The sequence below is a fragment of the Gorilla gorilla genome, chromosome 23 (genome assembly GCF_029281585.2).
Source record: "Gorilla gorilla gorilla isolate KB3781 chromosome 23, NHGRI_mGorGor1-v2.1_pri, whole genome shotgun sequence".
In the NCBI taxonomy this organism is placed as follows: domain Eukaryota; kingdom Metazoa; phylum Chordata; class Mammalia; order Primates; family Hominidae; genus Gorilla; species Gorilla gorilla.
Window position 1 is genome coordinate 44,630,519 of NC_086018.1, and position 25,890 is coordinate 44,656,408.

The 25,890-nt window shown below is 59.0% G+C and overlaps 1 protein-coding gene across 4 annotated transcripts in view; it reads left to right on the plus strand.

Annotated features, from left to right (window-relative positions):
* The window catches only part of GRAMD4 (GRAM domain containing 4), a 134,162-nt gene that overhangs the window by 36,826 nt on the left and 71,446 nt on the right, over nt 1–25,890 (plus strand). For 2 of the 4 annotated variants that reach the window (XM_063704573.1, XM_063704572.1), the window contains exons 2-3: nt 12,652–12,862; nt 23,180–23,300. In XM_063704573.1, the coding sequence (XP_063560643.1) occupies nt 12,652–12,862; nt 23,180–23,300 (332 nt within the window). Of the gene's footprint in view, nt 1–12,176; nt 12,197–12,651; nt 12,863–14,186; nt 14,193–23,179; nt 23,301–25,890 lie in introns of those variants that run through there. The other 2 variants (XM_063704574.1, XM_063704575.1) reach the window with 2 other exon arrangements.

Here is a 25,890-nt window from a genome sequence, read left to right on the forward strand (position 1 = left end):
CGCAGGTAGTAAACATGGGACATGTGCCTGTGCGTGTAGGTTCCCCTGTGCGTGTAGGTTCCCCCGTGTGAAGGTTCCCCCGTGTGTAGGTTCCCCTGTGCTTTATAGGTTCCCCTGTGCTTGTAGCTTCCCCCGTGCATGTAGGTTCCCCTGTGCATGTAGGTTCCCCTGTGTGTGGGTTCACCTGTGCATGTAGATTCCCCTGTGGGTCTGGTTTCCCCCGTGTGTAGGTTCCCCTGTGCATGTAGGTTCCCCTATGTGTGGGTTCCCCTGTGCGTGTAGGTTCCCCTGTGCATGTAGGTTCCCCTGTGCGTCTGGTTTCCCCCGTGTGTAGGTTCCCCTGTGCGTGTAGGTTCCCCTGTGCATGTAGGTTCCCCCGTGTGTAGGTTCCCCTGTGCGTGTGGGTTCCCCCGTGTGTAGGTTCCCCTGTGCGTGTAGGTTCCCCCGTGTGTAGGTTCCCCTGTGTGTGCGGCTTCCCCTGTGCGTGCAGGTTCCCCTGTGTGTAGGTTCCCCTGTGTGTGTAGGTTCCCCTGTGCGTGTAGGTTCCCCTGTGTGTGTGGCTTCCCCTGTGCGTGCAGGTTCCCCTGTGTGTAGGTTCCCCTGTGCGTGTAGGTTCCCCTGTGCTTGTGGGTTCCCCCATGTGTAGGTTCCACTGTGTGTGTCGGTTTCCCCGTTTGTAGGTTCCCCTGTGTGTGTAGGTTCCCCCTTGTGTAGGTTCCCCCGTGTGTGCGGGTTCCCCTGTGTGTGCAGGTTCCCCTGTGTGTGTAGGTTCCCCCGTGTGTAGGTTCCCCCGTGTGTAGGTTCCCCTGTGCATGTAGGTTCCCCCGTGTGTAGGTTCTCCTGTGCGTGTAGGTTCCCCCGTGTGTAGGTTCCCCTGTGTGTGCAGCTTCCCCTGTGCGTGCAGGTTCCCCTGTGTGTAGGTTCCCCTGTGCTTGTGGGTTCCCCCATGTGTAGGTTCCGCTGTGCGTGTCGGTTTCCCCGTGTGTAGGTTCCCCCAAGCGTGTAGGTTCCCCCTTGTGTAGGTTCCCCCGTGTGTGCGGGTTCCCCTGTGTGTGCAGGTTCCCCTGTGTGTGTAGGTTCCCCTGTGCGTGTAGGTTCCCCCGTGTGTAGGTTCCGCTGTGCGTGTGGGTTCCCCCATGTGTAAGTTCCCCCGTGTGTAGGTTCCCCTGTGTTTGTGGGTTCCCCCGTGTGTAGGTTCTGCTGTGCATGTTGGTTCCCCTGTGTGTAGGTTCCCCTGTGCGTGTAGGTTCCCCCGTGTGTAGGTTCCCCTGTGTGTGCGGCTTCCCCTGTGCGTACAGGTTCCCCTGTGTGTAGGTTCCCCTGTGCGTGTCGGTTTCCCCATGTGTAGGTTCCCCCAAGCATGTAGGTTTCCCCTTGTGTAGGTTCCCCCGTGTGTGCGGGTTCCCCTGTGTGTGCAGGTTCCCCTGTGTGTGTAGGTTCCCCTGTGTGTGTAGGTTCCCCTGTGCGTGTAGGTTCCCCCGTGTGTAGGTTCCCCTGTGCGTGTGGGTTCCCCCGTGTGTAGGTTCCCCTCTGCGTGTAGGTTCTCCTGTGTGTAGGTTCCCCTGTGCGTGTAGGTTCCCCCGTGTGTAGGTTCCCCTGTGCGTGTGGGTTCCCCCATGTGTAAGTTCCCCCGTGTGTAGGTTCCCCTGTGCGTGTGGGTTCCCCCGTGTGTAGGTTCCCCTGTGTGTAGGTTCCCCTGTGCGTGTAGGTTCCCCCGTATGTAGGTTCCCTTGTGCGTGTGGGTTCCCCTGTGTGTAGGTTCCCCTGTGCGTGTGGGTTCCCCCATGTGTAAGTTCCCCCGTGTGTAGGTTCCCCTGTGCGTGTGGGTTCCCCCGTGTGTAGGTTCCCCTCTGCGTGTAGGTTCCCCTCTGTGTGTAGGTTCCCCTGTGCGTGTAGGTTCCCCCGTGTGTAGGTTCCCCTGTGCGTGTAGGTTCCCCCGTGTGTAGGTTCCCCTCTGCGTGTAGGTTCCCCCATGTGTAGGTTCCCCTGTGCGTGTAGGTTCCCCCGTGTGTAGGTTCCCCTGTGCATGTGGGTTCCCCCATGTGTAAGTTCCCCCGTGTGTAGGTTCCCCTGTGCGTGTGGGTTCCCCCATGCGTAGGTTCCCCTCTGTGTGTAGGTTCCCCCGTGCATAGGTTCCCCTGTGCGTGTAGGTTCCCCCATGTGTAGGTTCCCCTGTGCGTGTAGGTTCCCCCGTGTGTAGGTTCCCCTGTGCGTGTGGGTTTTCCCGTGTGTAGGTTCCCCTGTGCGTGTGGGTTCCCCCGTGTGTAGGTTCCCCTGTGCGTGTGGGTTCCCCCATGTGTAGGTTCCCCTGTGCGTGTGGGTTCCCCCGTGTGTAGGTTCCCCCTTGTGTAGGTTCCCCCGTGTGTGTGGGTTCCCCTTTGTGTGCGGCTTCCCCTGTGTGTACGTTACCCTGTGTGTAGGTTCCCCTGTGCGTGTAGGTTCCCCCGTGTGTAGGTTCCCCTGTGTGTGTAGGTTCCCCCTTGTGTAGGTTCCCCCGTGTGTGTATGTTCCCCTGTGTGTGCAGGTTCCCCTGTGTGTGTAGGTTCCCCTGTGTGTAGGTTCCCGCGTGCGTGTAGGTTCCCCTGTGCGTGTAGGTTCCCCCGAGTGTAGGTTCCCCTGTGCGTGTAGGTTCCCCCGTGTGTAGGTTCCCCTGTGCGTGTAGGTTCCCCCGTGTGTACGTTCCCATGTGCGTGTAGGTTCCCCTGTGCGTGTAGGTTCCCCCGTGTGTAGGTTCCCCTGTGCATGTAGGTTCCCCTGTGTGTGTAGGTTCCCCTGTGTGTAGGTTCCCCTGTGCGTGTGGGTTCCCCCATGTGTAAGTTCCCCCGTGTGTAGGTTCCCCTGTGCGTGTGGGTTCCCCCGAGTGTAGGTTCCCCTGTGCGTGTAGGTTCCCCCGTGTGTAGGTTCCCGTGTGCGTGTAGGTTCCCCTGTGCATGTAGGTTCCCCCGTGTGTAGGTTCCCTTGTGCGTGTAGGTTCCCCCGAGTGTAGGTTCCCCTGTGCGTGTAGGTTCCCCCGTGTGTAGGTTCCCCTGTGCGTGTAGGTTCCCCCGTGTGTAGGTTCCCCTGTGCGTGTAGGTTCCCCTGTGCGTGTAAGTTCCCCCGTGTGTAGGTTCCCCTGTGCGTGTAGGTTCCCCCGTGTGTAGGTTCCCCTGTGCTTGTGGGTTCCCCCGTGTGTAGGTTCTGCTGTGCATGTAGCTTCCCCTGTGTATAGGTTCCCCTGTGCGTGTAGGTTCCCCCGTGTGTAGGTTCCCCTGTGCTTGTGGGTTCCCCCGTGTGTAGGTTCTGCTGTGCATGTAGGTTCCCCTGTGTGTACGTTCCCCTAAGCATGTAGGTTCCCCCGTGTGTAGGTTCTCCCATGTGTGCGGGTTCCCCTGTGTGTGCAGCTTCCCCTGTGCGTCCAGGTTCCCCTGTGTGTGTAGGTTCCCCTGTGTGTAGGTTCCCCTGGGTGCAGGTTCCCCCTATATGTGTAGGTTCACCTGTGCGTGTAGGTTTCCCCATGTGTAGGTTCCCTTGTGCGTGTAGGTTCCCCTGTGTTGGGTCCTTAAACATTAACCAGCTCCTTCCTCCCCAGGCGTGGACAGGATCCCAGCGCACAGAGGAAGAAGCGGAGACTCACGTAGGTAGGCCTCTCCTGGCCCTCCCAGTCTTCCTGACTGTCTCTCCTGGGCCACGCTGGCAAGTGGCCCCAGAGCGGGCCATACACCGTGCTGGCATTAGCACCCCAGGGTGTGCTTAGCCCTGGGCCCACTCCCTGGCCCCCCTGGGTGGCTTCCCTGTCACGGTGCAGAAGGCTCAGCTCGCCCCATGGGGTTCCAGCCTGACCCTCGTATGACTCAAGCCTGAAGATACTTTGCCAAGGGAAGGAATTCAGGTTTCTTCCTGGAGAAACATCCCAGATCACTGAAGGCTTGTAGTTAAAGTTTTTGTGTATTCAGGGACGCTGTGCTTTGGCAGGGCCCAAGGCAGAGTCCATGGGTGTCCCTAGTCCATGGGTGTCCCTTTCTCTTGAGGCCTCTGGCAGAGGAAAGAAAGCTCAGCTGGTGGCTGGGGGCTCAGGCTGGCGGGGACCCCCCAGCCGTGGCATCTGGGCTGCCTTCGTGCGTCGCTCCCTCACTCTCTGAACAAGTGTTTGTCACTGGCCACCACGTGCCAAGCTCTGCAGAGGGAGACTCGGGCGCCTGCAGGTCGAGTCCATCTGAGCATCACCCGCAGAGCTGAGCCCCTGGAGACTTAGCCAGACACAGCCCCTGCCCCAGGGGAGCACCAGGCGGGTTCTAACCAAGCAGGGCTGGAGGCACAAGCGCTAAACAAGGAAGCCATCAGGGCAATCCAAGGACCCCACGTCAAACCAAACAGGATGGTGGAATGACAGCGGGCGGCGCCTAGGGAATGGGGCAAATGAGCGACGTCCCAGAGTCAAACGTGTCGGGCCCTGCAGTGGGGACAGAGGCGGTGGTCGGAGGGTTGCAAAGGGGTCGGCAGAGCTGCAGCCAAGCCTAGAGGAGCCAGAGCTGATGAGGGTGTCGGGGGAGCAGCCGTGTTGACCCGGGTGCGTGGAGCCCCTGGAGTACTTCGGCAGGGGCGCTGCAGAGGCTGATTTTGCCTTTGAAGGCCTCACCATGCTTGCCGTGTGGAGAAGGCTTCGGGAGGCATGCGGCTGCCTGGACCAGGCTGGGGTGGTGGGGAGAGGGGAGGCACGCGGCTGCCTGGACCAGGCTGGGGTCGTGGGGAGAGGTGGACAGATGCGCAGCCCCGTCTGGAGGCAGGCGGCCGGCGCGCGCTGCAGGTTGGCAGTGGAGTGAGGAACGGGGCTATCAAGGGCTCTTGAGGGTTTCACCCAGACAGCTGGTAGACACGGTGCCATCCAATCAGAGTGCCCCTTGAGACCCGAGTCTGTGCCAGGCGTGGCATAGTTGAGATACTGGTGAGCTGTCCGGCTTGGAGCCTGCAGGGAGGCCAGGTCGGGGGGCAGGGTTGAGAGCAGCCAAACACCCGGATACGGACATCAGCATTTGAGGCCGCCTGACTGTGCCCAGCCAGCAGGACTGAGGCCTGAATCCAGGGAGGGGATGAAACTCCTGGACAAGCCTTGAGTTTGGGGCAGCACACATGTCATCAGTCGTGAGCCGACCTCTTGAGGCTGATGTTGGAACAATAGTGGCCAAGGTCGGGCACGGGCTAGAAGGGCAAGATCTGCAGTCTCAGGATCCCAGAGGGCCCAGGGAGCTGTGTGTGTGCTGGGTCCTTGGGCCTCTTTGCATCAGGAGTTAGGGAGGTGCAAGTATGTGGCTATAAGCATGGGGACATTGGGGTGGATGTTTTTGTTTTGTTCTTAGAGACAAGGTCTGGCTCTCACCCAGGCTGGAGTGCAGTGGTACGATCGTGGTTCACCGCAGCCTCAAACTCCCAGGTTCCCAGGTGATCCTCCTGCGTCAACCTTCTGAGCAACTGGGACTGTAGGCACGTACCACCACGCTGGCTTGTGTTCTTATTTCACTTTCTGTGTCACTGCGTTGCCCACCTCAGCCTCTCTCAAAGTGCTGGGATTACAGGCCTGAGTCCTGGTGCCTGGCTGGCGATGGGGTATTGGTAGAACCAGGCCTTCTTTGCTGGCCGTCCCCAGTCCTCCCGTTCACTCTGCAAAGCCCTGGAGTCTGCCAGCTGCCCCATCCTCACGTCCTCTTCAGCTGCCCAGGTTGGCTGTCCAGCTGCTGCTGGTCTAACCTCCATCCCAGGCCTTTCTGACAGTGAGGTTTAGGGGCTACCTTCCCTAGAGGACTGAGACTTGGAGGAGGGCCAGGTGGGGGCTGGGGCCCACTGCAGTGGGGGTGGGGGAGGTGTGTCTGTGTTGCTCAACATCTGGGAGTCCCCCAGGGACATTGCTTAGGAGGGCTGGCGGCTGTGGGAAAGCGGATGCTGTTTATCCCAGGATCAGCAGGAGAGCCGCCAGATAATAAGGGGATGAAGGGCGTGCCAGCAGCTGGGCCCTGATGTGGAGGTCAGCTGTGATCCAGGGACCCAGAACTCGGAGAGGAGCTTTAGCAGGGGAGATGGTGTGAAGGAGACACGGCTCAGGGCAAGCGCCAGAGACCAGGAACCACTTTTTTTTTTTAAAATCTTGGGCTGGGGAAGGGGAAATAAAGTCCTTTGCGGTTTCTGAGTCCAGGGTTCCCTAGACACTGTTGCCTTTGTGTGTCCAGAAGCAATTCAGTGGTTTCCAGAGCAGCATGCTTTTGTGTTCCAGGGCTGGCTGGCCCAATTCCGTCCTGCTTGCAGAGAGAGCCTGGAGCCTGGCCGGGCGCTGCCCTGAGCCTGGGGGATCCTGGGAGAACCTGGGAGAACCTGGACAGCCGTGGTGAGCCCTGCTGCCCTGCTCTGGTGCACAGGACTGGGACAGCCGTGGTGAGCCCTGCTGCCCTGCTCTAGTGCACAGGACTGGGGTCCTCCAGGCTCCAGCGCAGCAGACAGCACCCTCTCCGTGCCTGCTGGTGTTGGGCGGCTTGGAGGCTATGGTTCCTGGGTCCTCGTAGCACATCCTGGTTCTGGGCCAGGACCTGGAGGAGCCACAGTGAAAGAGTGTTTCTGGATGTATCTGAGACAGACGGAGGTAGGGGGCAGGGGGCAGGGGGACATGGTAGGGCCCATCTGAGTGGAAGCCCCAGCCTTGGGAAAAGCTGCTACTCTCTGGGGCAGTGGTCCCGGCTACCACGTGCTCTTCCGGAGCCATCTTGATCTTGAAAGGCAGGCTCCCTCCCATGGTCGGGTGCAGGCCAGACCCACCAGTAAAGCACCTGTGCAGCCCGGGGCCAGGGGTCCAGTGAGGAAGGGTGGAGGCCTCCTGAGAACCTGGCCTCGTCAGGAGGGCCGGCAAGAGGAGGAGCCTCCCAGGAAGCCCCTCAGAACCTGACAGGACGAGAGGAAGGGAGGCCGATCTGAGAGAGAGGGAGGCCCATCCGAGAGGGAGGAGGCCCATCTGAGAGGGAGGGAGGCCCATCCGAGAGGGAGGGAGGCCGATCCGAGAGGGAGGGAGGCCCATCCGAGAGGGAGGAGGCTGATCTGAGAGGGCCGCATGGCTCGGAGTCGCAGGGGCCCTGGGCTGCCAGGGGTGGGCCTGTAGGTGCAGGTGGAAGGGCTGGTCCTGGGGAGAGCGGCTGGGCTGCAGGCTGAGGAGCTGGGCTTCCTCCAGGGACCGTGGAGGGGGTGGGGATGGGCAGCTGGAAGTGGGGAGGGCAGGGGCCGTCTGGTTGGGGATGCGCGGCTGCAGCACGCAGGACGGAAGGTGCAGGTGAGACGCAGGTGGGCGGTGTCGGGAGACCCGGGTCTGGCCTGAGGTGCAGCCTGGAGCTATGCTCAGTGTGTAGACGGGCCTTGGTTCCTGCATCTGTAAGTTGGGCGTATGCTGGGTAACAGCGTCCTCCCCCAAAATTCATGTCCACCTAGTACCTGTGGACCCGACCTTACTTGGAAATGGCTCTTTGCAAATGTCACTGAGATGAAGTCACCCTGGTGTAGAGTGGAGCACTCCAGCGCAGTGCAGGGGCTGCCCATGTGGCCGTGGAGGGCACCCCCAGCCTGGTGCAGGACAGGCTGGAGGCGTAGCCCGGGCCCATCCCTGGCGGTGTGTCGCGGAGGGCACCCCTACCCCGGTGCAGGCGCAGGCTGGAGGCGTAGCCCGGGCCCATCCCTGGCGGTGTACGCTGGAAGGCCCATCCCTGGCAGTGTGTTGTGACATGCGTCGTGACATGTGTCATGACATGGAGTTTAATTCTTAACTGACCGAAGCTTGAAAAGTCTGTCTTTTTGATGGACCCAGGGAGTTGGGTGAGGAGGGTGGTGGAGTCAGTGGGGCTGAGAGCAGGGTCGTCTAGGACCCTGATGTGTGGACGCCCTCCCCGAGGGCCGCTGTGAACCATCCAGCAGGAGGACCCTGGGTTTGGGGCTGAGCCGGTGGCTGGGAGAGCAGACTGCAGAGTAGCTGGACACTGGCGGGGCACGCATTGCATTCTGATGGTGACAGGCAGGACACTCAGGGCCTTTGTCCCCTCTCTCATTGCCTCATTTGCTTGCCTGAGGTGATTGGGAAGGCAGCCCTGGCCTCGGAATTACAGCCTCCCAGACAAGGGGGCTGTCCTCTGCCCAGAGCCCTGCAGGCAGCCAAGAGTTCTGTGCGTGTCCGAGCGTGTCCCCCGCTTTCCTTGGGTGGAGGCCAGCTCGGTGCCTTACCCAGGGCCTGCGGGCCCCAGCGCCTGGGTCGTCACCTCCGCCTTCCTCTCAGCTGCCGCAACCAGGAGGACTCGCCAGGTTTTTGAAAATGGAAGGAAGTAGGTTTTACATTGCTACACTTCCCCTAGCCTGTTCATCCTTCCTTTTTAAACATTAAAAAGCAGTAAAAATGGTGGTTACCAGGGGCTTGGGGAGGGCATGGGAGTTCCTGTTCAGTGAGCAGAGTTTCAGTTAGACAAGACGAGTCCGGAGGCGGCCGCTCAGCATCACGGATGTAATTTATGCCACAGAGCTGCATGCTAAAAACTGGTGAAGTTGGGCTGAGCATGGCGGCTCACGCCTGTAATCCCAGCACTTTGGGAGGCCGAGGCGGGTGGATCACGAGGTCAGGAGATTGAGACCATCCTGGCTAACATGGCGAAACCCCGTCTCTACTAAAAATACAAAAAATTAGCTGGTGTGGTGGCGGGCGCCTGTAGTCCCAGCTACTCGGGAGGCTGAGGCAGGAGAATGGCATGAACCCGGGAAGTGGAGCTTGCAGTGAGCCGAGATCGCGCCACTGCACTCCAGCCTGGATGACAGAGTGAGACTCCGTCTCTAAAAAAAAAAAAAAAAAAAAAAAAAAAAACAAAAAACTGATGAAATTGGTAATATTTATATTATGTGTGTTTTACCATAATTAAAAAATATTGTGGGAAAAGAAGTAATAGGGAGGCATTTTAGGAGATTTGGAGAGAGAATTGTTAACGACCACCGTAAGCCCATATTCCCGACATCTGGCCCCATAGCGCCTGAGTCTCTTCACGCACCTGTTTGCCATAACGACGGTCACAGGAAGGTCCCGGTTTTAGTTGCCTTCATCCCTTCACAAGGACGGGGTCCTGTGTGGGTCACCAGGGTGTTCCAGGACCCCCTGCCCTGCTGGTCTTGATGGATGGTGTGTGACGTGTTTCCCCCGACCAGGCCTCCTCTTCTTGAGCTTGGTCCTAGGGTCCTGGTACTGAGTTGTGGGGTGGCCGGTTCAGGGGGCATCTGTGTGCTTGCTCCGCTGCATTCCGCAGCCTGGGTTAGCTTTAGTTTCGTTTCTTTATTTTATTTTATTTTTTTTGAGACAGAGTCCCAGGCTGCAGTGCAGTGGTGCAGTCTCGGCTCATTGCAAGCTCCGCCTCCCGGGTTCACGCCATTCTCCTGCCTCAGCCTCCTGAGTAGCTGGGACGCTGGGACTACAGGTGCCTGCCACCTCGCCTGGCTAATTTTTTTGTATTTTTAGTAGAGATGCGGTTTCACCGTGTTAGCCAGGATGGTCTCGATGTCCTGACCTCGTGATCCGCCCGCCCCGGCCTCCCAAAGTGCTGAGATTACAGGCATGAGCCACCGTGCCCGCCTGGTTTCCTTTCTAGTGAGCTTGAAGGTTTTCGCGTATTAGGAAGTGGTCTTGTCATTTTTGCTACATTGACTACATTGTCAAGCTGCCTTTTTTTTTTTTAAAACAGAGTCTTGCTCTGTTGCCCAGGCTGGAGTGCAGTGGCGTGATCTCGGCTCACTGCAACCTCCGCCTCCCGGGTTCAAGCAATTCTCCTGCCTCACCCTTCCAAGTAGCTGGGATTATAGGCACACATCACCTCGCCCAGCTAATTTTTGTATTTTAAGCAGAGACGGAGGTTCGCCATGTTGACCAGGCTGGTCTCAAACTCCTGACCTCAAGTGATCCACTCACCTCGGCCTCACAAAATGCTGGGATTACAGGTGCCAGCCACCGCACCTGGCCTAGTCAAGTTGTCTTGTAACATGGATATTAATCCTTCATTTGTCATATTTGTTACGTGTATTCCCTGTTTTATAGCGTATTTTGAAATTTTTTACTTTTTTTTTTTTTTTTTTTTTTTTTTTTTTTACAAATGAGAGCTTTTTACTTTTGCCTGGTGGCCTGTTAGACTTTTTTACTTAGTGGCTTTTTTTTTCAGTCCCTTAATATAGACTCTTCCATCTTCTTCTCTCTAGGGATTTCATAGCTACTAAGTTCCCTTTTCTTTTTTTTGAGACGGAGTCTCACTCTGTTGCCCAGGCTGGAGTGCAATGGTGCGATCTCGGCTCACTGCAAGCTCCGCCTCCCAGGTTCAAGCAATTCCTCTGCCTCCGCCTCCTGAGTAGCTGGGATTACAGGCGCCTGCCACCACACCCAGCTAATTTTTCTATTTTTAGTAGAGACAGGGTTTCACCATATTGGCTAGATGGTCTCGAACTCCTGCCCTCGTGATCCGCCTACCTTGGCCTCCCAAAGTGCTGGGATTACAGGCGTGAGCCACTGCTCCCAGCTGTTCTCTTTTCTTTTAAGGTTTGTGTGTTTTTAAGTTTACTGAACCTTTAGTCCCTCTGCAATTTGTAGCTCCTATATGGGAAACTTTTCCAAATGGCTGGCTCATGCTCCCCCAGCCTATGAGCAGCAGTTGCTACCTCCCCATCACCCACACCCCGCTCCTGGGGTCCTCCCAGCTTCCAGGGGATGCTGGGCATCAGGACAGCTCCCCGTAGAGCCTGTGTCCTGTGGGTTTTTTTTTTTTTTTTTTTTTTTTGAGACAGAGTCTCGCTTTGTCACCCAGGCTGGAGTGCAGTGGCGGGATCTCAGCTCACTGCAAACTCCACCTCCTGGGTTCACGCCATTCTCCTGCCTCAGCCTCCTGAGTAGCTGGGACTACAGGCGCCCACCACCACGCCCGGCTAATTTTTTGTATTTTTAGTAGAGATGGGGTTTCACCGTGTCAGCCAAGATGGTCTCAATCTCCCGACCTTGTGATCCGCCCGCCTCGGCCTCCCAAAGTGCTGGAATTACAGGCGTGAGCAACCGCGCCCAGCGTCCTGTGGGTTTTGCAGCAGGGCCGGCATCAGGAATACTCAAGTGCCCATCCCAGGAGAGCCTGCCCTCCCCTCACCATGATGGGAACCTCCGCGCCTCTGTGGCTCAGCGCGGGTTCTAGTGCGTTCTGTGTCTTCGGTCCTCACTGTTAATGAGACTTCTTGCCATGAACTGTGATGCTGAGGAGAGCGGAGGAGGCTTTGGAGGCGGGGCAGGCATGTAGGAGCTGGAGCTGATCTTGCTCTCAGTGCTTCCCTGCCATGCTGCCCGCCCCAAGCAGGAAGTTCAGGAAATACCCCCACCAGGGATCACTCCCCGCCCCATCTCCTTGCTCCTGGCCCAGTCGCCCTGTCTTCTTGAATTCCCTTACTGGCATCTTTCCATTTTCAGAGGCAAAAATGTCAGCTCAGAAAGCTGGTCAGTGGCAGGACAGGCTTTCAGCCCAGGTGTGTACAGAGCAGTCCTCCCACGGGGACCCAGGTGTCTTGCACAAGTTGGGGACGGGGTTTTGGGAGAGGCATCCAGGCCGTGGAGCTGCGTGATGGGGCTGGGGCTGGGTGGCGTCTCCCTGCCTAGCTGGCCCCTCCTGTGGGCCACTGATCCTGGCCTCCAGGCTTTTGGGGGTGCCTTGGTGTTGCTGGCCAGGTCGGGCAGCGATGTGGGGAGCAGTACCCCACGGCACATCCGCCCTTTGGCACGTGGTGTGTGTGAATTACGCGTGTCCTGATACAGCACACGGTGACTCGCACCTCAGTGTGACCAGGTTTCTGTGTTGATTGGAGGAGGAGGCACGCATGGGGGCTGGGACAGGAGGCCCAGCTGGCCATGGGTGCCTGACCCCGCTGTCTCTGGGAGGGCTTCTGGGAGCTAGTGCGATCTGAATACGTCTCAGAGTATGAGCCTGGTCGCATGGCGAGTAGGAACACGCTTTAGGCAGAGGGAGCAGTGTGGGCGGAGTCCTGGGAGCCGGGGCCAGGTGGAGCAGGCGGGACACAAGGCCAGGTCCCCTAGGTCCAGGAGAGAATCAACCGAGGCATCCCTAGCACACGCATCTGCTGGTTTCCAGGCGTGGCTGCCGTCCTGGTGGTGTATGTGGCCGTCGTGTTGACCACGTTCTTGACGGTTTGTTAGGCATCCTTTCGGCATGGCTGGCCCTCCTTCCCAATTCCAGAGCAGCGTTCTTCCCTTGCGCCTGCGCGCCGCCTCGCCGAGCCAGGCTGAGAACCCTGGCTTCCTTCTGCCTGCTGGGAGCCGGGGGCCTTGCTTGGTGGGAGGCAAGGACACAGCTCAGTGCTGACCAGGCTGGCCTGGGTGGGGTGGCTAAGGGCCCCACCTGATGGGTGCAGGGCGGGGTCTCTGGGTCGGGGTTTTCTTTGGAGAGCTGGACCGGCCGTGCCCTGCGTGTGGGAGCTGGCTCGTGGGGCTTGGAGGTGTGTGTGGGAGGGACGGTAGCAGGGCGGGGTCTCTGGGTCGGGGTTTTCTTTGGAAAGCTGGACCGGCCGTGCCCTGCGTGTGGGAGCTGGCTCGTGGGGCTTGGAGGTGGTGAGCGGGAGAGTGACCACGCCCCTCTCTTGCAGGGAGCCCGAGCGTCATGTTAGGGTGAAGCAGAGGACCTCAGTGCTGAACATGCTAAGGAGGTTGGACAAAATCAGGTTCAGAGGTCACAAGAGAGATGACTTCCTCGATCTAGCGGAGTCTCCAAATGCCTCGGACACCGAATGCAGCGACGAAATCCCCCTGAAGGTACCGCGGACCTCGCCCCGGGACAGCGAGGAGCTGAGGGACCCTGTGAGTACCTGTCCTCGTACCCCAGTGTGGGCTGTGGTGTCGTCCCCGTCCTCTGTGTCTGGGCCAAGCGTGGACTCAGGCAGATTCGTGTCCTGCCCATGCTGGTCAGAGATGGACTGGGCCTGACTCTCTGTCTCACCTGCTCCCGACCCCTGCAGACCTGTGGGGCCGGGGTGCTGCCACGCTGAGCCTTCTGTGTTCGCAGGTCTGATCAGCGGCTGGATTGGTTTTCCTCACTGGCTTTTCTGGGTGGGTGGCAGACTTCTCACGCACATGTGACACGGAAGCCTCGGCCTGGCCCTGGGAGCGTTGACATGCGGATGGAGCAGGGCGGGCGTTGTCTGGAAGCCGCTGGTGCCTGGCTTGTCTTCTATTCAAGCCAAGGTGCACGTTTCCAGCCCCCAAAGCTGGCTAAGCCCAGGCTGGGCCCTCATCAGCCACGCAGAATCAGGGCTGGGCTTGTGGCCAGCTGGGGGGACAGCAAATACCCACGCAGCACCTCAGCTAGGCCCTGGGCCCTGGGTGGGAGCCAGGTGGGGAGCCACGTGGGGAGCCAGGTGGGAGCAGTCCCTGCCTTGCAGAAACTTGCATTTGGTGGGGGGCGGGGCAGGGCCCGAAGCATGGTGGGTTGGGCTCCTTGTGGCCCCTCCTCTGGCCCAGCGTGGTCTCTAGCTCCTCCCCGTGTGCACACACCAAATTTGGTGTCCGGCTGGTTTCCTCCTCCAGCCCCTGAGCCAGGTCTTCTTTCCAGGTGTGGCCTGGGAGCGCCGGCCTTCCCTGGCTCCTTGCGTTGCTAATGCTTTATAACAGGACAGTGACTGTGCGTTGCTCTCAGCAGGAATTAATAATTTACTGCTGCTGCTCTCTCGACACTGCCCAATCAGGCAGGTGGGGCCGCTTGGCTTCCTGGGGCATCACTACAGAGCACAGAGCGCCCGGCCTGCCGGGATCGGCCATCCCCAGGCAAAGGTTGTGGTTGGTCCTGGGGGTGGACCGGGACCCCGGTAGGGTGTCTGCCCTTGTGCAGGTTATGTGGCAGAACGGCAGGGGCCTGCCCTCGCCGGAGAGCTGTGTCTCATCCGCCTCTGGCTGGGGCTGGCACGGAGGGCATGGGCCACAATTCTCCGATGGAGGTCTTTGTGCTGAGCATGTGGTGGGTGTCTCGGGAACAAAAATCTCCCTCCCGACACACACATGGTTCAACAGGGAGGGGTGACGGGGATTCCACGCAAAGGCCAGAGCGGGGCTGTTTCCCCAGCTCCCTCTCCGCCATCCGTCTGTCCTGCTCCAGGTGTTGTTTCGGTAGGGACCCTCCCGCCTGAGGGACCCTGTGAGTACCTGTCCTCGTCCCCTGGTGTGGGCTGGGGTTTCGTCCCTGTCCTCTGTGGCCGGGCCAAGCATGGACTCAGGCAGGTTCGTGTCCTGCCCACGCTGGTCAGAGACGGACTGAGTGTGTGTGTGGTGTCTGAGGGGCGGGTGGACTGAGTACATTGGTGTCTGAGGGGCAGGTGGACTGAGTGTGTGCGTTAGTGTCTGAGGGGCGGGTGGACTGAGTGTGTGCGTGGTGTCTGAGGGGCAGGTGGACTGAGTGTGTGCGTTGGTGTCTGAGGGGCAGGTGGAGGGCTGCAGTGAGGGGGCCAGGGCCAGGGTTGCAGGTATTGGTCTGGTTGGAGCAGCAGGAGGTAGGGCTGTGGGATCATGGGGGTCTTCACCTGGGGCAGAACATCTGGATTTGGGGGGCATCAGGGATCCCCTGCGGGGGAGGGTCAGTGTCAGAGCTGGCTGCTCCAGGGTGATGTCTGGGGAGTAGCTTGGAGAATGTGGCTCCTGGGGGTGGCAGAGGGTATGGTGCTAGCGGTGTTGCTGGGGTCACAGGAGAGTCAGGCCGTGGTCTGGACCAGCTCTGGTGGGCAGGTGGTGGTGCACGAGGCACAAGGGGGCTTGAGGGGGCATGTTGAGTTGAGAGGGAGCCCACTGAGTAGGGGCAAATGCTGCAGAGGCCAGGGCAAGGTCAGCCTGTGGACTGGGGTCCCCTTTCCTCGAGGCTGTGAGGGGCTGTGGGGGGAAACCACCTCAGGGACTCGGACGTCTGGAATCCCAGGAGATTCGTAGTGTGGGTGAGCAGGGCCCCGCTTGGGGCATCTTGCTGAATGCGGGTCAGGCACTGACTGCAGAGACCAGGCTGAGTTCCTTAGCTGTGTAACCTGCACCTGAGCCTCAGTGTCCTCAGCTTTTAAGGGGGATGGCAGTCTCGTCCACCCCCAGGCCTGCTTTAAGGATCAAATGAGATAATAAGTGAAACGTACGTGGCTGGCGTCTTGCTTATGGTTAGCTTGGAGGGAGTTGTAATTATTAATGACCGTGAAATACTGATTGGCTAAACCCTCCTCCTGGTTCCAGGGCTCCTTTGCGAAGCCTCGTTCCTGTAGCACGTTGACGCTGCTCCGGCCCAGGCTCACGAGGCCCCTGGGGTGGGGGGCTGTGCAGCGTTGCCCTGCTCCTTCTGAGGTCCCCTCTCATCACCCTTCTTCAGACGGGCAGCCTCCCAGAAACATCCTGAGACCTGGGCTCAGGCACAGAGGCCTTGGGGGTTGGTTTTATAACAGCTTAATTGAGATATTCCCACCGGGTATACAGTATACAGTTCACCCACTAAAAGTGTGGGACTCAGGGGTTTCTATTAATAGCATATTTACAATGTTGTGCTACCATTACTACAGTTTTAAAAGGTTTTTATCACCTGAAAGAGACCCCGTTCCTTTCACAGTCACTCCCATTTCCCTTGGCCGCCGGCCCCACCAGCTGCCAGCCTGCTTTCTGTCCCATTTCCCTCGGCCCCCCGCCCCGCCAGCCGCCAGCCTGCTTTCTGTAGATGGATTTGCCCATATGGGGCATCTCATATAACACGAGGCCTCGTGTGTCTGTCCTTTGGTCGTGTAAGGGACGCGAGGTTCATCCATGCTGCGGTGTGCATTGGTGCCGCCTGCCTTTTTATGGCTGAACCTGTTTCATCATATTTTTTTTGAGACAGAGTCTCACTCTGTCACCCAGGCTGGAGTGCGGTGGTGTGATCTCGGCTCACTGCAACCTCCACCTCCCAGGTTCAAGCGATTCTCATGCCTCAGCCTCCTGAGTAGCTGGGATTACAGGCACACACCACCACGCCCGGCTAATATTTTGTATTTTTAGTAGAGACGGGGTTTCGCCGTGTTGCCCAGGCTGTTCTCGAACTCCTGAGCTCAGGCAATCCACCCGCCTCAGCCTCCCAGAGTGCTGGGATTACAGACGTGAGCCACCGCGCCCGGCCTGTTGTCTTTATTCATTGATCTGTTGTGGGCGCTCGGGCAGTTCCCATTCTTGGACTGTGATGAATAAGGCTGAATGCCTGCGATTGAGTGTTTGTGTGCATGTGTTTCCACATGGTCTCGCTGGGCCATGCAGAGGCCCGAGATTGCCCTTTTCCAGGATCTACAGCGTTCTCACGTGCAGCCGCGCCGTGCTCCGTGCCCACCAGTAGGGTCTGAGGGTTTCCCTGGAGGGGCAGGTTCAGACAGGAGCCCACCTTGCAGCCCGGGGTGTTCTGACCGCCCCTCTCAGTGCTCCAGGAGCTCTTCTGTGGCGGACCCCAAGCAGCCTCACTCCTGGCAGCAGCTCAGGATCTCACCCTGGGATGTTCGTCACTTCAGCTAATCTGTCCCCACTGAGGGATTGCAGGTGCTTGTGGCTCTTAGCGTCCATCACTCCTGGCAGCCTGGTGCCCATGTGGGCTGCGGCACTCTTGGTGGAAGTGCTGGACCGAGTGTGCCTGTGTGGTGGTCCTGGCAGCTGTGCGGTGTGCCCTCCATAGCCCCCCGAGGGCCATGTGCCCTCACCCCGGCCTCCGCAGTGTGCCCTCCATAGCTCCCTCGAGGGCCGTGTGCCCTCACCCCGGCCTCCGCAGTGTGCCCTCCATAGCTTCCTCGAGGGCCATGTGCCCCCACCCCGGCCTCCGTGGTGTGCCCTCCATAGCCCCCTGAGGGCCATGTGCCCCCACCCCGGCCTCCACGCTGTTCTCAGGCTTCTCTCTCCACCGCCCTGAGGGGCAAGACGGCAGTGCCGAGTGGCTGTAGGTTGCACGGCTTTTATTGTGCAGGAAGTTGGTCATCTTTGCACACACGTAGGCTTCATTCTTTTTACTTGTTGTGGTAAAATACACAGAGCACAGAATGCACCATTTTCATTTTCACTGTCAGTGTGCAGTTCAGGGGCACGGAGCACATGCCCTCTGTTGTGCCGCCATTGCCACCTCCACCTCCACCTCCAGAACCTTTCGTCATCCCAGACTGAGGCCCAGCACGTGTCACACGCCAGCTCCCTGGTGGGAATTCCTCCCTGCCCCACCCCGGCAGCCTGCATTCCGCCTCCTGTCTGAATGTGTCTCCTGGGGACCAGGGATGGGTAGAACCTCACAGCCTGTGTCCTTTCGTCTCCTGGGGACCGGGGATGGGTAGAACCTCACAGCCTGTGTCCTTTCGTCTCCTGGGGACCGGGGATGGGTAGCACCTCACAGCCTGTGTCCTTTCGTCTCCTGGGGACCGGGGATGGGTAGAACCTCACAGCCTGTGTCCTTTCGTCTCCTGGGGACCGGGGATGGGTAGAACCTCACAGCCTGTGTCCTTTCGTCTCCTGGGGACCGGGGATGGGTAGAACCTCACAGCCTGTGTCCTTTCGTCTCCTGAGGACCGGGGATGGGTAGAACCTCACAGCCTGTGTCCTTTCGTCTCCTGGGGACCGGGGATGGGTAGAACCTCACAGCCTGTGTCCTTTCGTCTCCTGGGGACCGGGGATGGGTAGAACCTTACAGCGTGTGTCTTTTCATCTCTGGCCGCTGTCACCAAGCACCATGTCCTCCAGGTGTGCTCAGCTTCATTCCTGCTTCCTTTCGTTGTGGGCTGTTTGTGTCCTGGGACAAAGTGGCTGAGAGTAGAACCCAGACCTGCTTGGGAGGGGAAGGTTGGAGGGGCCCTGGATGGGCTTGAGGGGCCCACGAGGCTGGGCTGGGAGGGGAGGTAAAGGCGGAAGAGACGGGTAACTGTGTGGCTGGTGCCGGCTGGAAGGAGAGGTGGCGAGAAGGAGTTGGGCATGCTTAGGGCTGGGGCAGCGTCTGGGGTGACCCCCGACCAGGAGGCAGGAGATGGGAGACGTCCCCAGAAGGCCCGCGCCCCATCTTGAGAGGGCTGCGGATTTCAGTTGAGGCAAAAGTTGGAGAAAATAGTTCTAGAAAAGCTGAAGAACTGAGAAATGGCCAGGCCTACCACTCTGGTTTTATAGTGACAGCGCCACAGCCTTGGTGTCCTGCACCCTTGGAGTTCTGAGTCCAGGCCTCTGACTCCAGCTCAGGGTGGCTCCTCCGTAGGTCTGAGAAGGGGTCAGCTGGAGGGACCCACAGGGCTTGCAGAAGGATTCAGACCCCAGCATTTCAGGGCAGCACCCCAAGGCCTTGTGTCCCAATAGGGGACCTCTTGTTCATTGGTGAGTCCTGCAGAGCCAGTCCTCACCACCCTGGTATCCAGGTGGCTCTCAGCTGGGCTGTGGAATCCCAGGACTGGGTGGAGACCGTGGGGCCCAGCCCTCGTGGGCCTGGAGCAGCCGTTGGAGACGGGGTTGGCGCATGTGGATGGAGCCGGGTCACCCGCACGACGCTGCCTGTGCCTGCTGGGGAGGGTGCTGGGCGTGGCGGAGTTGAATTTTCCGCCTCTGCACTGGGCAGAGCCTTTCCACGCAGGCCTCTGGCCCCTTGCCACGTGTCTGTTATGGGGACCCACACAGCCCCCCGCCCGGTGGGGATGGGGATGTGGAGGGAAGAGCACACTTATTTGTAGGGCTGAGTGGGCAGAGGCAGATGGGAGCCTCCAAGCTCTTCTCCAACTCAGCCTCCAGGAAGCAGCCCTGCCCAGGCTGACGTGCTGGAACAGGGTGGCACGGTCCAACTGTTTTCCCCAGGCCTCCCCGAAAGTATGCCACAGCCCAGGCTCCTCGGTAGCCAGGGGGCCCCCAGCTGCCCTGGTTCCATCCCTCTGCCCGCCCGTGGGCCTTCCTCCCCTGCCCCCAGTGCCAGCAGTGTCTGTCCTTGTCACAGGTGGGTACTGTTCTGAGTTGGGACACTGGGACGTTTCCTGTGGGAATAGAGCTGTTTAAAGTGTGGCTTCCTCTCCTGCCCTCCCTGGGGAGCCCCCCACCTAGTGAAGGCAGGGACTTGGATGAGGTGGCATGGATGCCCATCCTGTCTTTGTCCCTGACTTCCAGGTAGCCTTTGCTCATGTCTGTCCCAGGGAAGGGCTGGCTGTGTGGGGCTGTTTCAGGGGCTCCTGATGAAGGCTGCTCCTGGCCCGGGAGCCCGGCAACTGGGGGCTCTGGCCGGCCCTGCTTTCTCCGTGGGCTGGCGTCCTTGCTGCTGCTGCCAACGGGAGTCCCCAGCTGGAGGAGGCCAAGGCCACTGGCTTCCTGGGGACCCCAGCCTGCCTTGTCACCAAGAAGAATGGGGTCCTCTCTCTCCAGCATCACTTGAGACAATCCCAAGAAGAATCCACTGTGGGAAAGGCAACCCCTAGTTCCGAGCAGGGTGTCCATGGGGTGTAGGCAGGAGGTGGGCTGGGTGGGCTCCGGGGGTCCCAGCCATACAGGGGGTGTTTTCTGTCCTCAGTGTGGGGCTGGGACTTGGGATCCTTGGTTGTTGTTTAGGCCGCCTTCCCGGTTAGAAAATTCATGATAAGCACTGAGATCTCCCAGGCCAGGCCTCCATCATCCTGCGTGGGCCACGTTACTCCTGGGCCACCCTCTGGCCTGTCTCACCCCTGGGTGCCCATGCTCTCAGCAGACAGTTGGGGGTGAACAGGCCCACTGGCCCCAGGCACACACCTGCCCTCTGTACCTGCAAGGAGCCATTGTAAACAGAGTAAGTGAAGTATTTGGAAAATGCCTCTTGAAGGTGGGCCCTGCCGAGGGCTGGGGGAGTGTGGCGGGTTCCCTTGGTGGGGAGCGAGGCTGCAGAGGTGCCTGGCTGCTGGGTCTCATTTCAGCTTAATGTTTATGACCTCCTCCTCCAGACAGGCACATTCCTGTCTCTGACCTTGCCTTGCAACTGCTGTGGGCAGGGTGGCTAGGTTTGACTCAGATGCAAGGAAAATGGAGAGAAACTTCTGGAAGCTACGTAGATAAGAAACCTAAGGAAGGGGAGACAGAGGAGAGGAAGAGATAGGTGTGCATCTCCAAACACCAGCCCAAGGCAGACTCAGCGAAGGGGCAGAGGGCGTGCCCAGCTGTGCAGGAGCAAGGGTGGGCGAATGGCAGGAGAAGGGGCAAAGGCAGGAGCCAGGTGCCAGCCTGGTCCTTGGTCCACGGTCAGGGGTCCTGGAACTGCCCAAGGCACATGGGGGCAAGTGGGTCGGAGCAAGCAGGTAGCGCGTGGCCACAGTTTCTGTGTTTGAGATCTTTAAAAATATTCATAATAGGCTGGGCACGGTGACTCATGCCTGAAATCCCAGCACTTTGGGAGGCCAAGGTGGGTGGATCACCTGAGGCTAGGAGTTCAAGACCAGCCTGGGCAACATGGTGAAACCCCGTCTGTACTAAAAATACAAAAAAATTAGCCGGGTGTAGTGGCAGGCACCTGTAATTCCAGCTACTTTGGAGGCTGAGGCAGGAGAATCGCTTGAACCTGGGAGGTAGAGGTTGCAGTGAGCCGAGATCATGTCATTGCACTCCAGCCTGGGCGACAGAGTGAGACTTCACCATCTCAAAAAAAAAAAAAGAAATCATAATAGAAAACATTCAAAATGTCCAGCACACTTTTGAACTAGAGAGCAGCAGGCTGGGAGCCCAAGTGTCCTTCATCCCTTTGTGGTTGATACCACCCCTGGCCACTCCTGTCCTGGGGGACTGTGTCTTCCCTGCCCCCGCCCCCAGCCACTCCTGTCCTGGGGAACCGTGTCCTCCCTGCCCCCACCCCCAGCCACTCCTGTCCTGGGGGATCGTGTCTTCCCTGCCCCCGCCCCCGGCCACTCCTGTTCTGGGAGGCCGTGTCTTCCCTGCCCTCGCCCCCGGCCACTCCTGTCCTGGGAGGCCGTGTCCTCCCTGCCCCCACCCCCGGCCACTCCTGTCCTGGGGGACTGTGTCCTCCCTGCCCCCACTCCCAGCCACCCCTGTCCAGGGGAGCTGTGTCCTCCCTGCTCCCCACCCCTGACCACTCCTGTCCTGGGGGCCCGTGTCCTCCCTGCCCTCCGCGCCCCTGGCCACTGGATGACTCTGGAGCAGGTCCCAGGCACGTTCTCATTCTGTCTGAAACACGCCAGGGGCCATATCTGAAAGATGAGGACTGGAGAGAAACAGCCCAGGGCAGTGCAGGGGTCCGGCTGCAGGCTTTGCAGTGTGCCTCCTCCTGGCTGCGTGTGGGAGCACCCAGGCCCTTGCCCACTCAGGTGAACCTTTTCCAGGCTGTCTATGTCAGAGCCACCTTCATGGGGACGTTTAGCCCCCGGGGTCTGTCCTGGGGCCCCAGCTGGGGTCCTAGTCTGGCGGCACCTGTGTCTTGAGCTTCCAGGGTCAGCTTGGAGCCCCAGACCCATGTCTCCAGCCTATGCTGGAGCACAGGTGGGGTTGTGTGACTTCCTTGGGACTCTTTTGGAGCTTCTGTCCTCCTGGATGGGTGCTTGGGGGATCCCAGCTTCCAGCACCTGGGCTCCGCTGGCCTCCCGGAACAGGCGTCCCATGCCTGTTCCTCATCTGTCAGTGCTGGGACAGACCCCAAGCAGCTCCCACAGGGCCCCTCCAGCGGGCAGGACAGATGGAATCACCCTGCCTCCACTCATGCCCTGGGAACTCTTGCCCCAGCAGCGAGAGCAGCTGAAAGTGTGGGAGGTTGGGCACCCAGAACGGGGCAGCCACAGCCAGAGTGCCCCGCCTAGAAGCTGCTGGTTCCCGAAGCCAGCGCCTTCTTCCTGGGCTGTGGCCACAGCGTGGGTGATACATGTGCAAGGAGCCGTTGCGGTGCTGCTCCGGGTGGCCTTGTTGAAGCCGCACACCTGTTACCTGGCTCTGGAGGAGGAAGTCTGAGGACCCAGCTGGAGAAATCGGGTCCCTGCTGTCCTGTGGTGGGACACTCACTCGTGTGCTGTCCCTCACCAGGTCCCTGGCAGGATGCAACGTGGAGGGCGACTGTGTGGCATCCAGTGTGGGGCCCAGGCAGGCCTGGCTGTGCCGGGCATGGCCCCTGCTTTCTGTCCCATCAGCAGGATGTGGAATGGCCGCCTGTGCCCAGTCCCTGGGCTCCAGGCATCGGGCAGCCGTAGCCTGTAACTCGAGCCCGTCCTGGCTTGCTGGGGCTGTGAGCTGGGGTTTTTGTGGAGCAGACAGGATGACGAGGCCCCTGTTTGGAGTTTGCTGTGGCTCACTGGGGCTGTGAGCCGCGGTTTTCATGGAGCAGACAGGACGACAAGGCTGCTGTTCGGAGTTTGCTCACCTCGGTTGCGGCAGACCCTTCTGCCCGGGGGCCAGTCTCTCCAATCTACTTAGTGTGGCTCGTGGAGGCGCCCGCAGCCTCCGCTCAGGTGTGAGGGCCTGGCTCTGGCATGGCCAGCCGGACACACGGGGCCAGCACAGTTCCAGGGTTTTCTTCCCTCTGCAGCCTGAGGAGATCAGGATCACGACCATTAAGAGACTTAGCGCCACTTATCCAGTTTCCTTTTTTTTTTTTTTTTTTTTTTTTTTTTGAGATGGAGTCTCGCTCTGTCGCCCAGGCTGGAGTGCAGTGGCGCGATCTCGGCTCACTGCAAGCTCCGCCTCCTGGGTTCATGCCATTCTCCTCCCTCAGCCTCCTGAGTAGCTGGGACTACAGGTGCCCGCCACTGCGCCTGGCTAATTTTTCGTATTTTTTAGTAGAGATGGGGTTTCACCGTGGTCTCGATCTCCTGACCTCGTGATCCACCCGCCTCGGCCTCCCAAAGTGCTGGGATTACAGGTGTGAGCCACCGTGCCCAGCCTCCATTTTTAAGATATTTCTTAAAGCCAGCCTTACAGGGGCTCTGAGGATATCCACATTCTCTGAGATGTCCCTGCTCCCCACAGAGGAGGCTGGGTAGACAGACACGGGTCTTATGCTGGGGGCTCCGTCACCCCATCTGACTGCTGCGTCATCCCCATGTCCAGAAACTGCACCTGCTGGTCCCTTTCACATGCCACTGCTGCCATCCTGGGGCCCCTGGGCACCTCTGGGGGAACTGAGTGTTGCAGACCCAGGGTGCCACAGGTGGCCCCTCTGAGCTTTTGGTGTTTTTCTTCTAGGCTGGTCCAGGGACCCTCATCATGGCCACAGGAGTCCAGGACTTTAACCGGACAGAGTTTGATCGACTGAATGAGATCAAAGGTCACCTGGAAATTGCCTTATTGGAAAAACACTTCTTACGTGAGTACCAGAAAGCGCTTGGAGGGGATGGGACAAGGTGGGTCAGGGGTGGCCGAGATGGGGGATGTCGTCTTGCCCAGGAGCTGGGTCTGGTGAAGACCCACGAAGGCTCCATCGCTGGACACGAGCCCTGGGCAGCTGTGGCTCCGACGTGGCCCTTTGGGCTGGGTGGTCCCGGCACAGCCTCTGTCTCTGCGTTTGAGCCTCCCTTGCAGCCCTGCTAAGCTGGCACTCAAGGTTGCTCCACAGGGGCTGGGGGCGTGGGGGCCTTTCCCCTGCAGGATAAAGGAGAGTCTCTGGGGAAAAGGAGTGAAATGTTCCCAGAAAATTGTAATTATTTTAGTGAATTGGTCCCTTGCATTCCCAGTGGGTGGCTCGGACTTTTTCAGAGCTTTTGGAAGGACTCTGAAATCTTATGTTTGTTCTGGTTGGTTTGTGTCTCCAGGAGGGAGGTGGGGCAGTAGGCTTTGGCGTCCACTGGCCTTGGCCAGGTGTGCCTGGTTTGCTGGGCTTCGGACTCTGCAGCAGTGAGAATGGCAGAGATTCTTACAGGAGGGGCTCGCAGGCTTGGCCCCACTTGGTGTATCGCTCTTGAGCCTCTCTCTCCACCTGTGTCCTCCCTGTTGTCCAGATGTGGAAACTGAGGCACAGAGGGTTCACAAGGTGATGCCTGACTAGTAAGAGGCCACTTACCAGTAAGACAGTGCCAGGCAGATGAGTCCCAAAGTTCCTGCCAGCAACCCTGCTGTGTGTGGTTTTCACAGCTGACACTATGGTGGAATTCTTGTTACTACGCTCCTGTGTGTCCAGAGCCAGTCACTTGTGAACCACATGGAGCCCCCATTTGTGACAGGCAGGGGCTTAGGACTGGGGTGCGCAGGTCACTTCCTTCTGAGTGTCGTGCCCAGCCAGGGTCTTTTCCATGCTGTGTACCAGACCGCCAGTGCCTTTGCCAGAAGGATTGTCATCTGGGTGCCCTGTCCTTGGTTACCAGTGCTCTCATGTCTGTGCACTCACCGGGTGCTCAAGGGTCCAAGGCCGGTCCACACAGCCTTGTGGGTTCACCTGGCAACAGGCCAGAGCGTGATAATGAGCCTGTGTATGTACGGCACTGGACTGTGTGTGTGCTTAGATGGCGTAGTGAACTCTGTGTGCTCATGTTTGTGTGGCTGTGGTTAATGGTGTGTGCATGAGTGTGTGTGTGTGTGTGTATGTACAGTGGTGGTTAACTCTGTGTATGCATGTGTGTGAGTAGTTAACCACAGTAGTAGTTAACCGTGTGTATATAGACAGTGGTAGTTAACCCTATGTGTGCGTGTGTGTGCCTGTGTGCAGTGGTGGTTAACCCTGTGTGTGTGTGCACGTGTGTGGTGGTTAACCTTGTGTGTGCACGTAAGTGCACATGTGTGGTGGTGGTTAACCCTGTGTGTGCATGTACGTGCACGTGTGCAGTGGTAGTTAACCCAGTGTGTGTGTGCGTGCGTGTGTGCAGCAGTAGTTAACCCAGTGTGTGTGCGCATGTGTGCAGTGTTAGTTAATCCAGTGTGTGTGTGTGTCTGCGTGTGCAGCGGTAGTTAACCCTGTGAGTGCACATGTGCGGCAGTGGTTAACCCTGTGTGTATGTGTGTGTGTGCAGCGGTAGTTAACCCTGTGTGTGTGTGTGTGTGTGTGCAGCGGTAGTTAACCCTGTGTGTATGTGTGTGTGCGCAGCGGTAGTTAACCCTGTGTGTGTGTGTGTGTGTGCGCAGCGGTAGTTAACCCTGTGTGTGTGCGTGTGCGCGCAGCGGTAGTTAACCCTGTGTGTATGTGTGTGTGTGCAGCGGTAGTTAACCCTGTGTGTGTGTGTGTGTGCGCGCAGCGGTAGTTAACCCTGTTTGTGTGTGAGCGTGTGCAGCGGTAGTTAACCCTGTGTGTATGTGTGCAGCGGTAGTTAACTCTTTGTGTGCGTGTGGCGGTGGTTAACCGTGTGTGTGCGTTTGCATGCCCGTGTGCAGTGGTGGTTAACCGTGTGTGCGTGTGCGTGCCTGTGTGCAGCAGTATTAACCGTGTGTGTGTGTGCGTGCCCGTGTGCAGCAGTATTAACCGTATGTGCATGTGCATGCCCATGTGCATCAGTATTAACCGTGTGTGTACACATATGTATATCCATCTGTACTCTGACGGCTTTCTTGGGCCCCTGAGGACTGGACACTGGTCGTTCTGAGGACAGCTCTGGTGACACACTATGGCTGTGGTGTGGAGTGACTCGGTCTCTCCATGAGCCTTAGGTTGCATAGAGCCAGCTTGGGCAGAGAGGGGCTGGCCCACATGGGCTGCCGACAGGGTTCAGTCCTCCCGATGACCGTCCTGGTGACCTGCCGCCTGCGACCTCACCAGCCTGCAGTGGTGGCTCTGCTGGAATTGATGGATCTCTGAGAATGGAGAGGCTGGGCTCTCCCCGGGCGGTGGCAGCATGGGGCTGGCCCTTGGTTGACTGTCCAGCTGGGCCTGTGCATGGAAGGTATGCTATTTGGCCTGGAGAGCATAGCTCGGCAGACGCTAGTTAAGTCATCAACCACCAGAGGCTGCCTTATCCGCTGAACCTCACGAA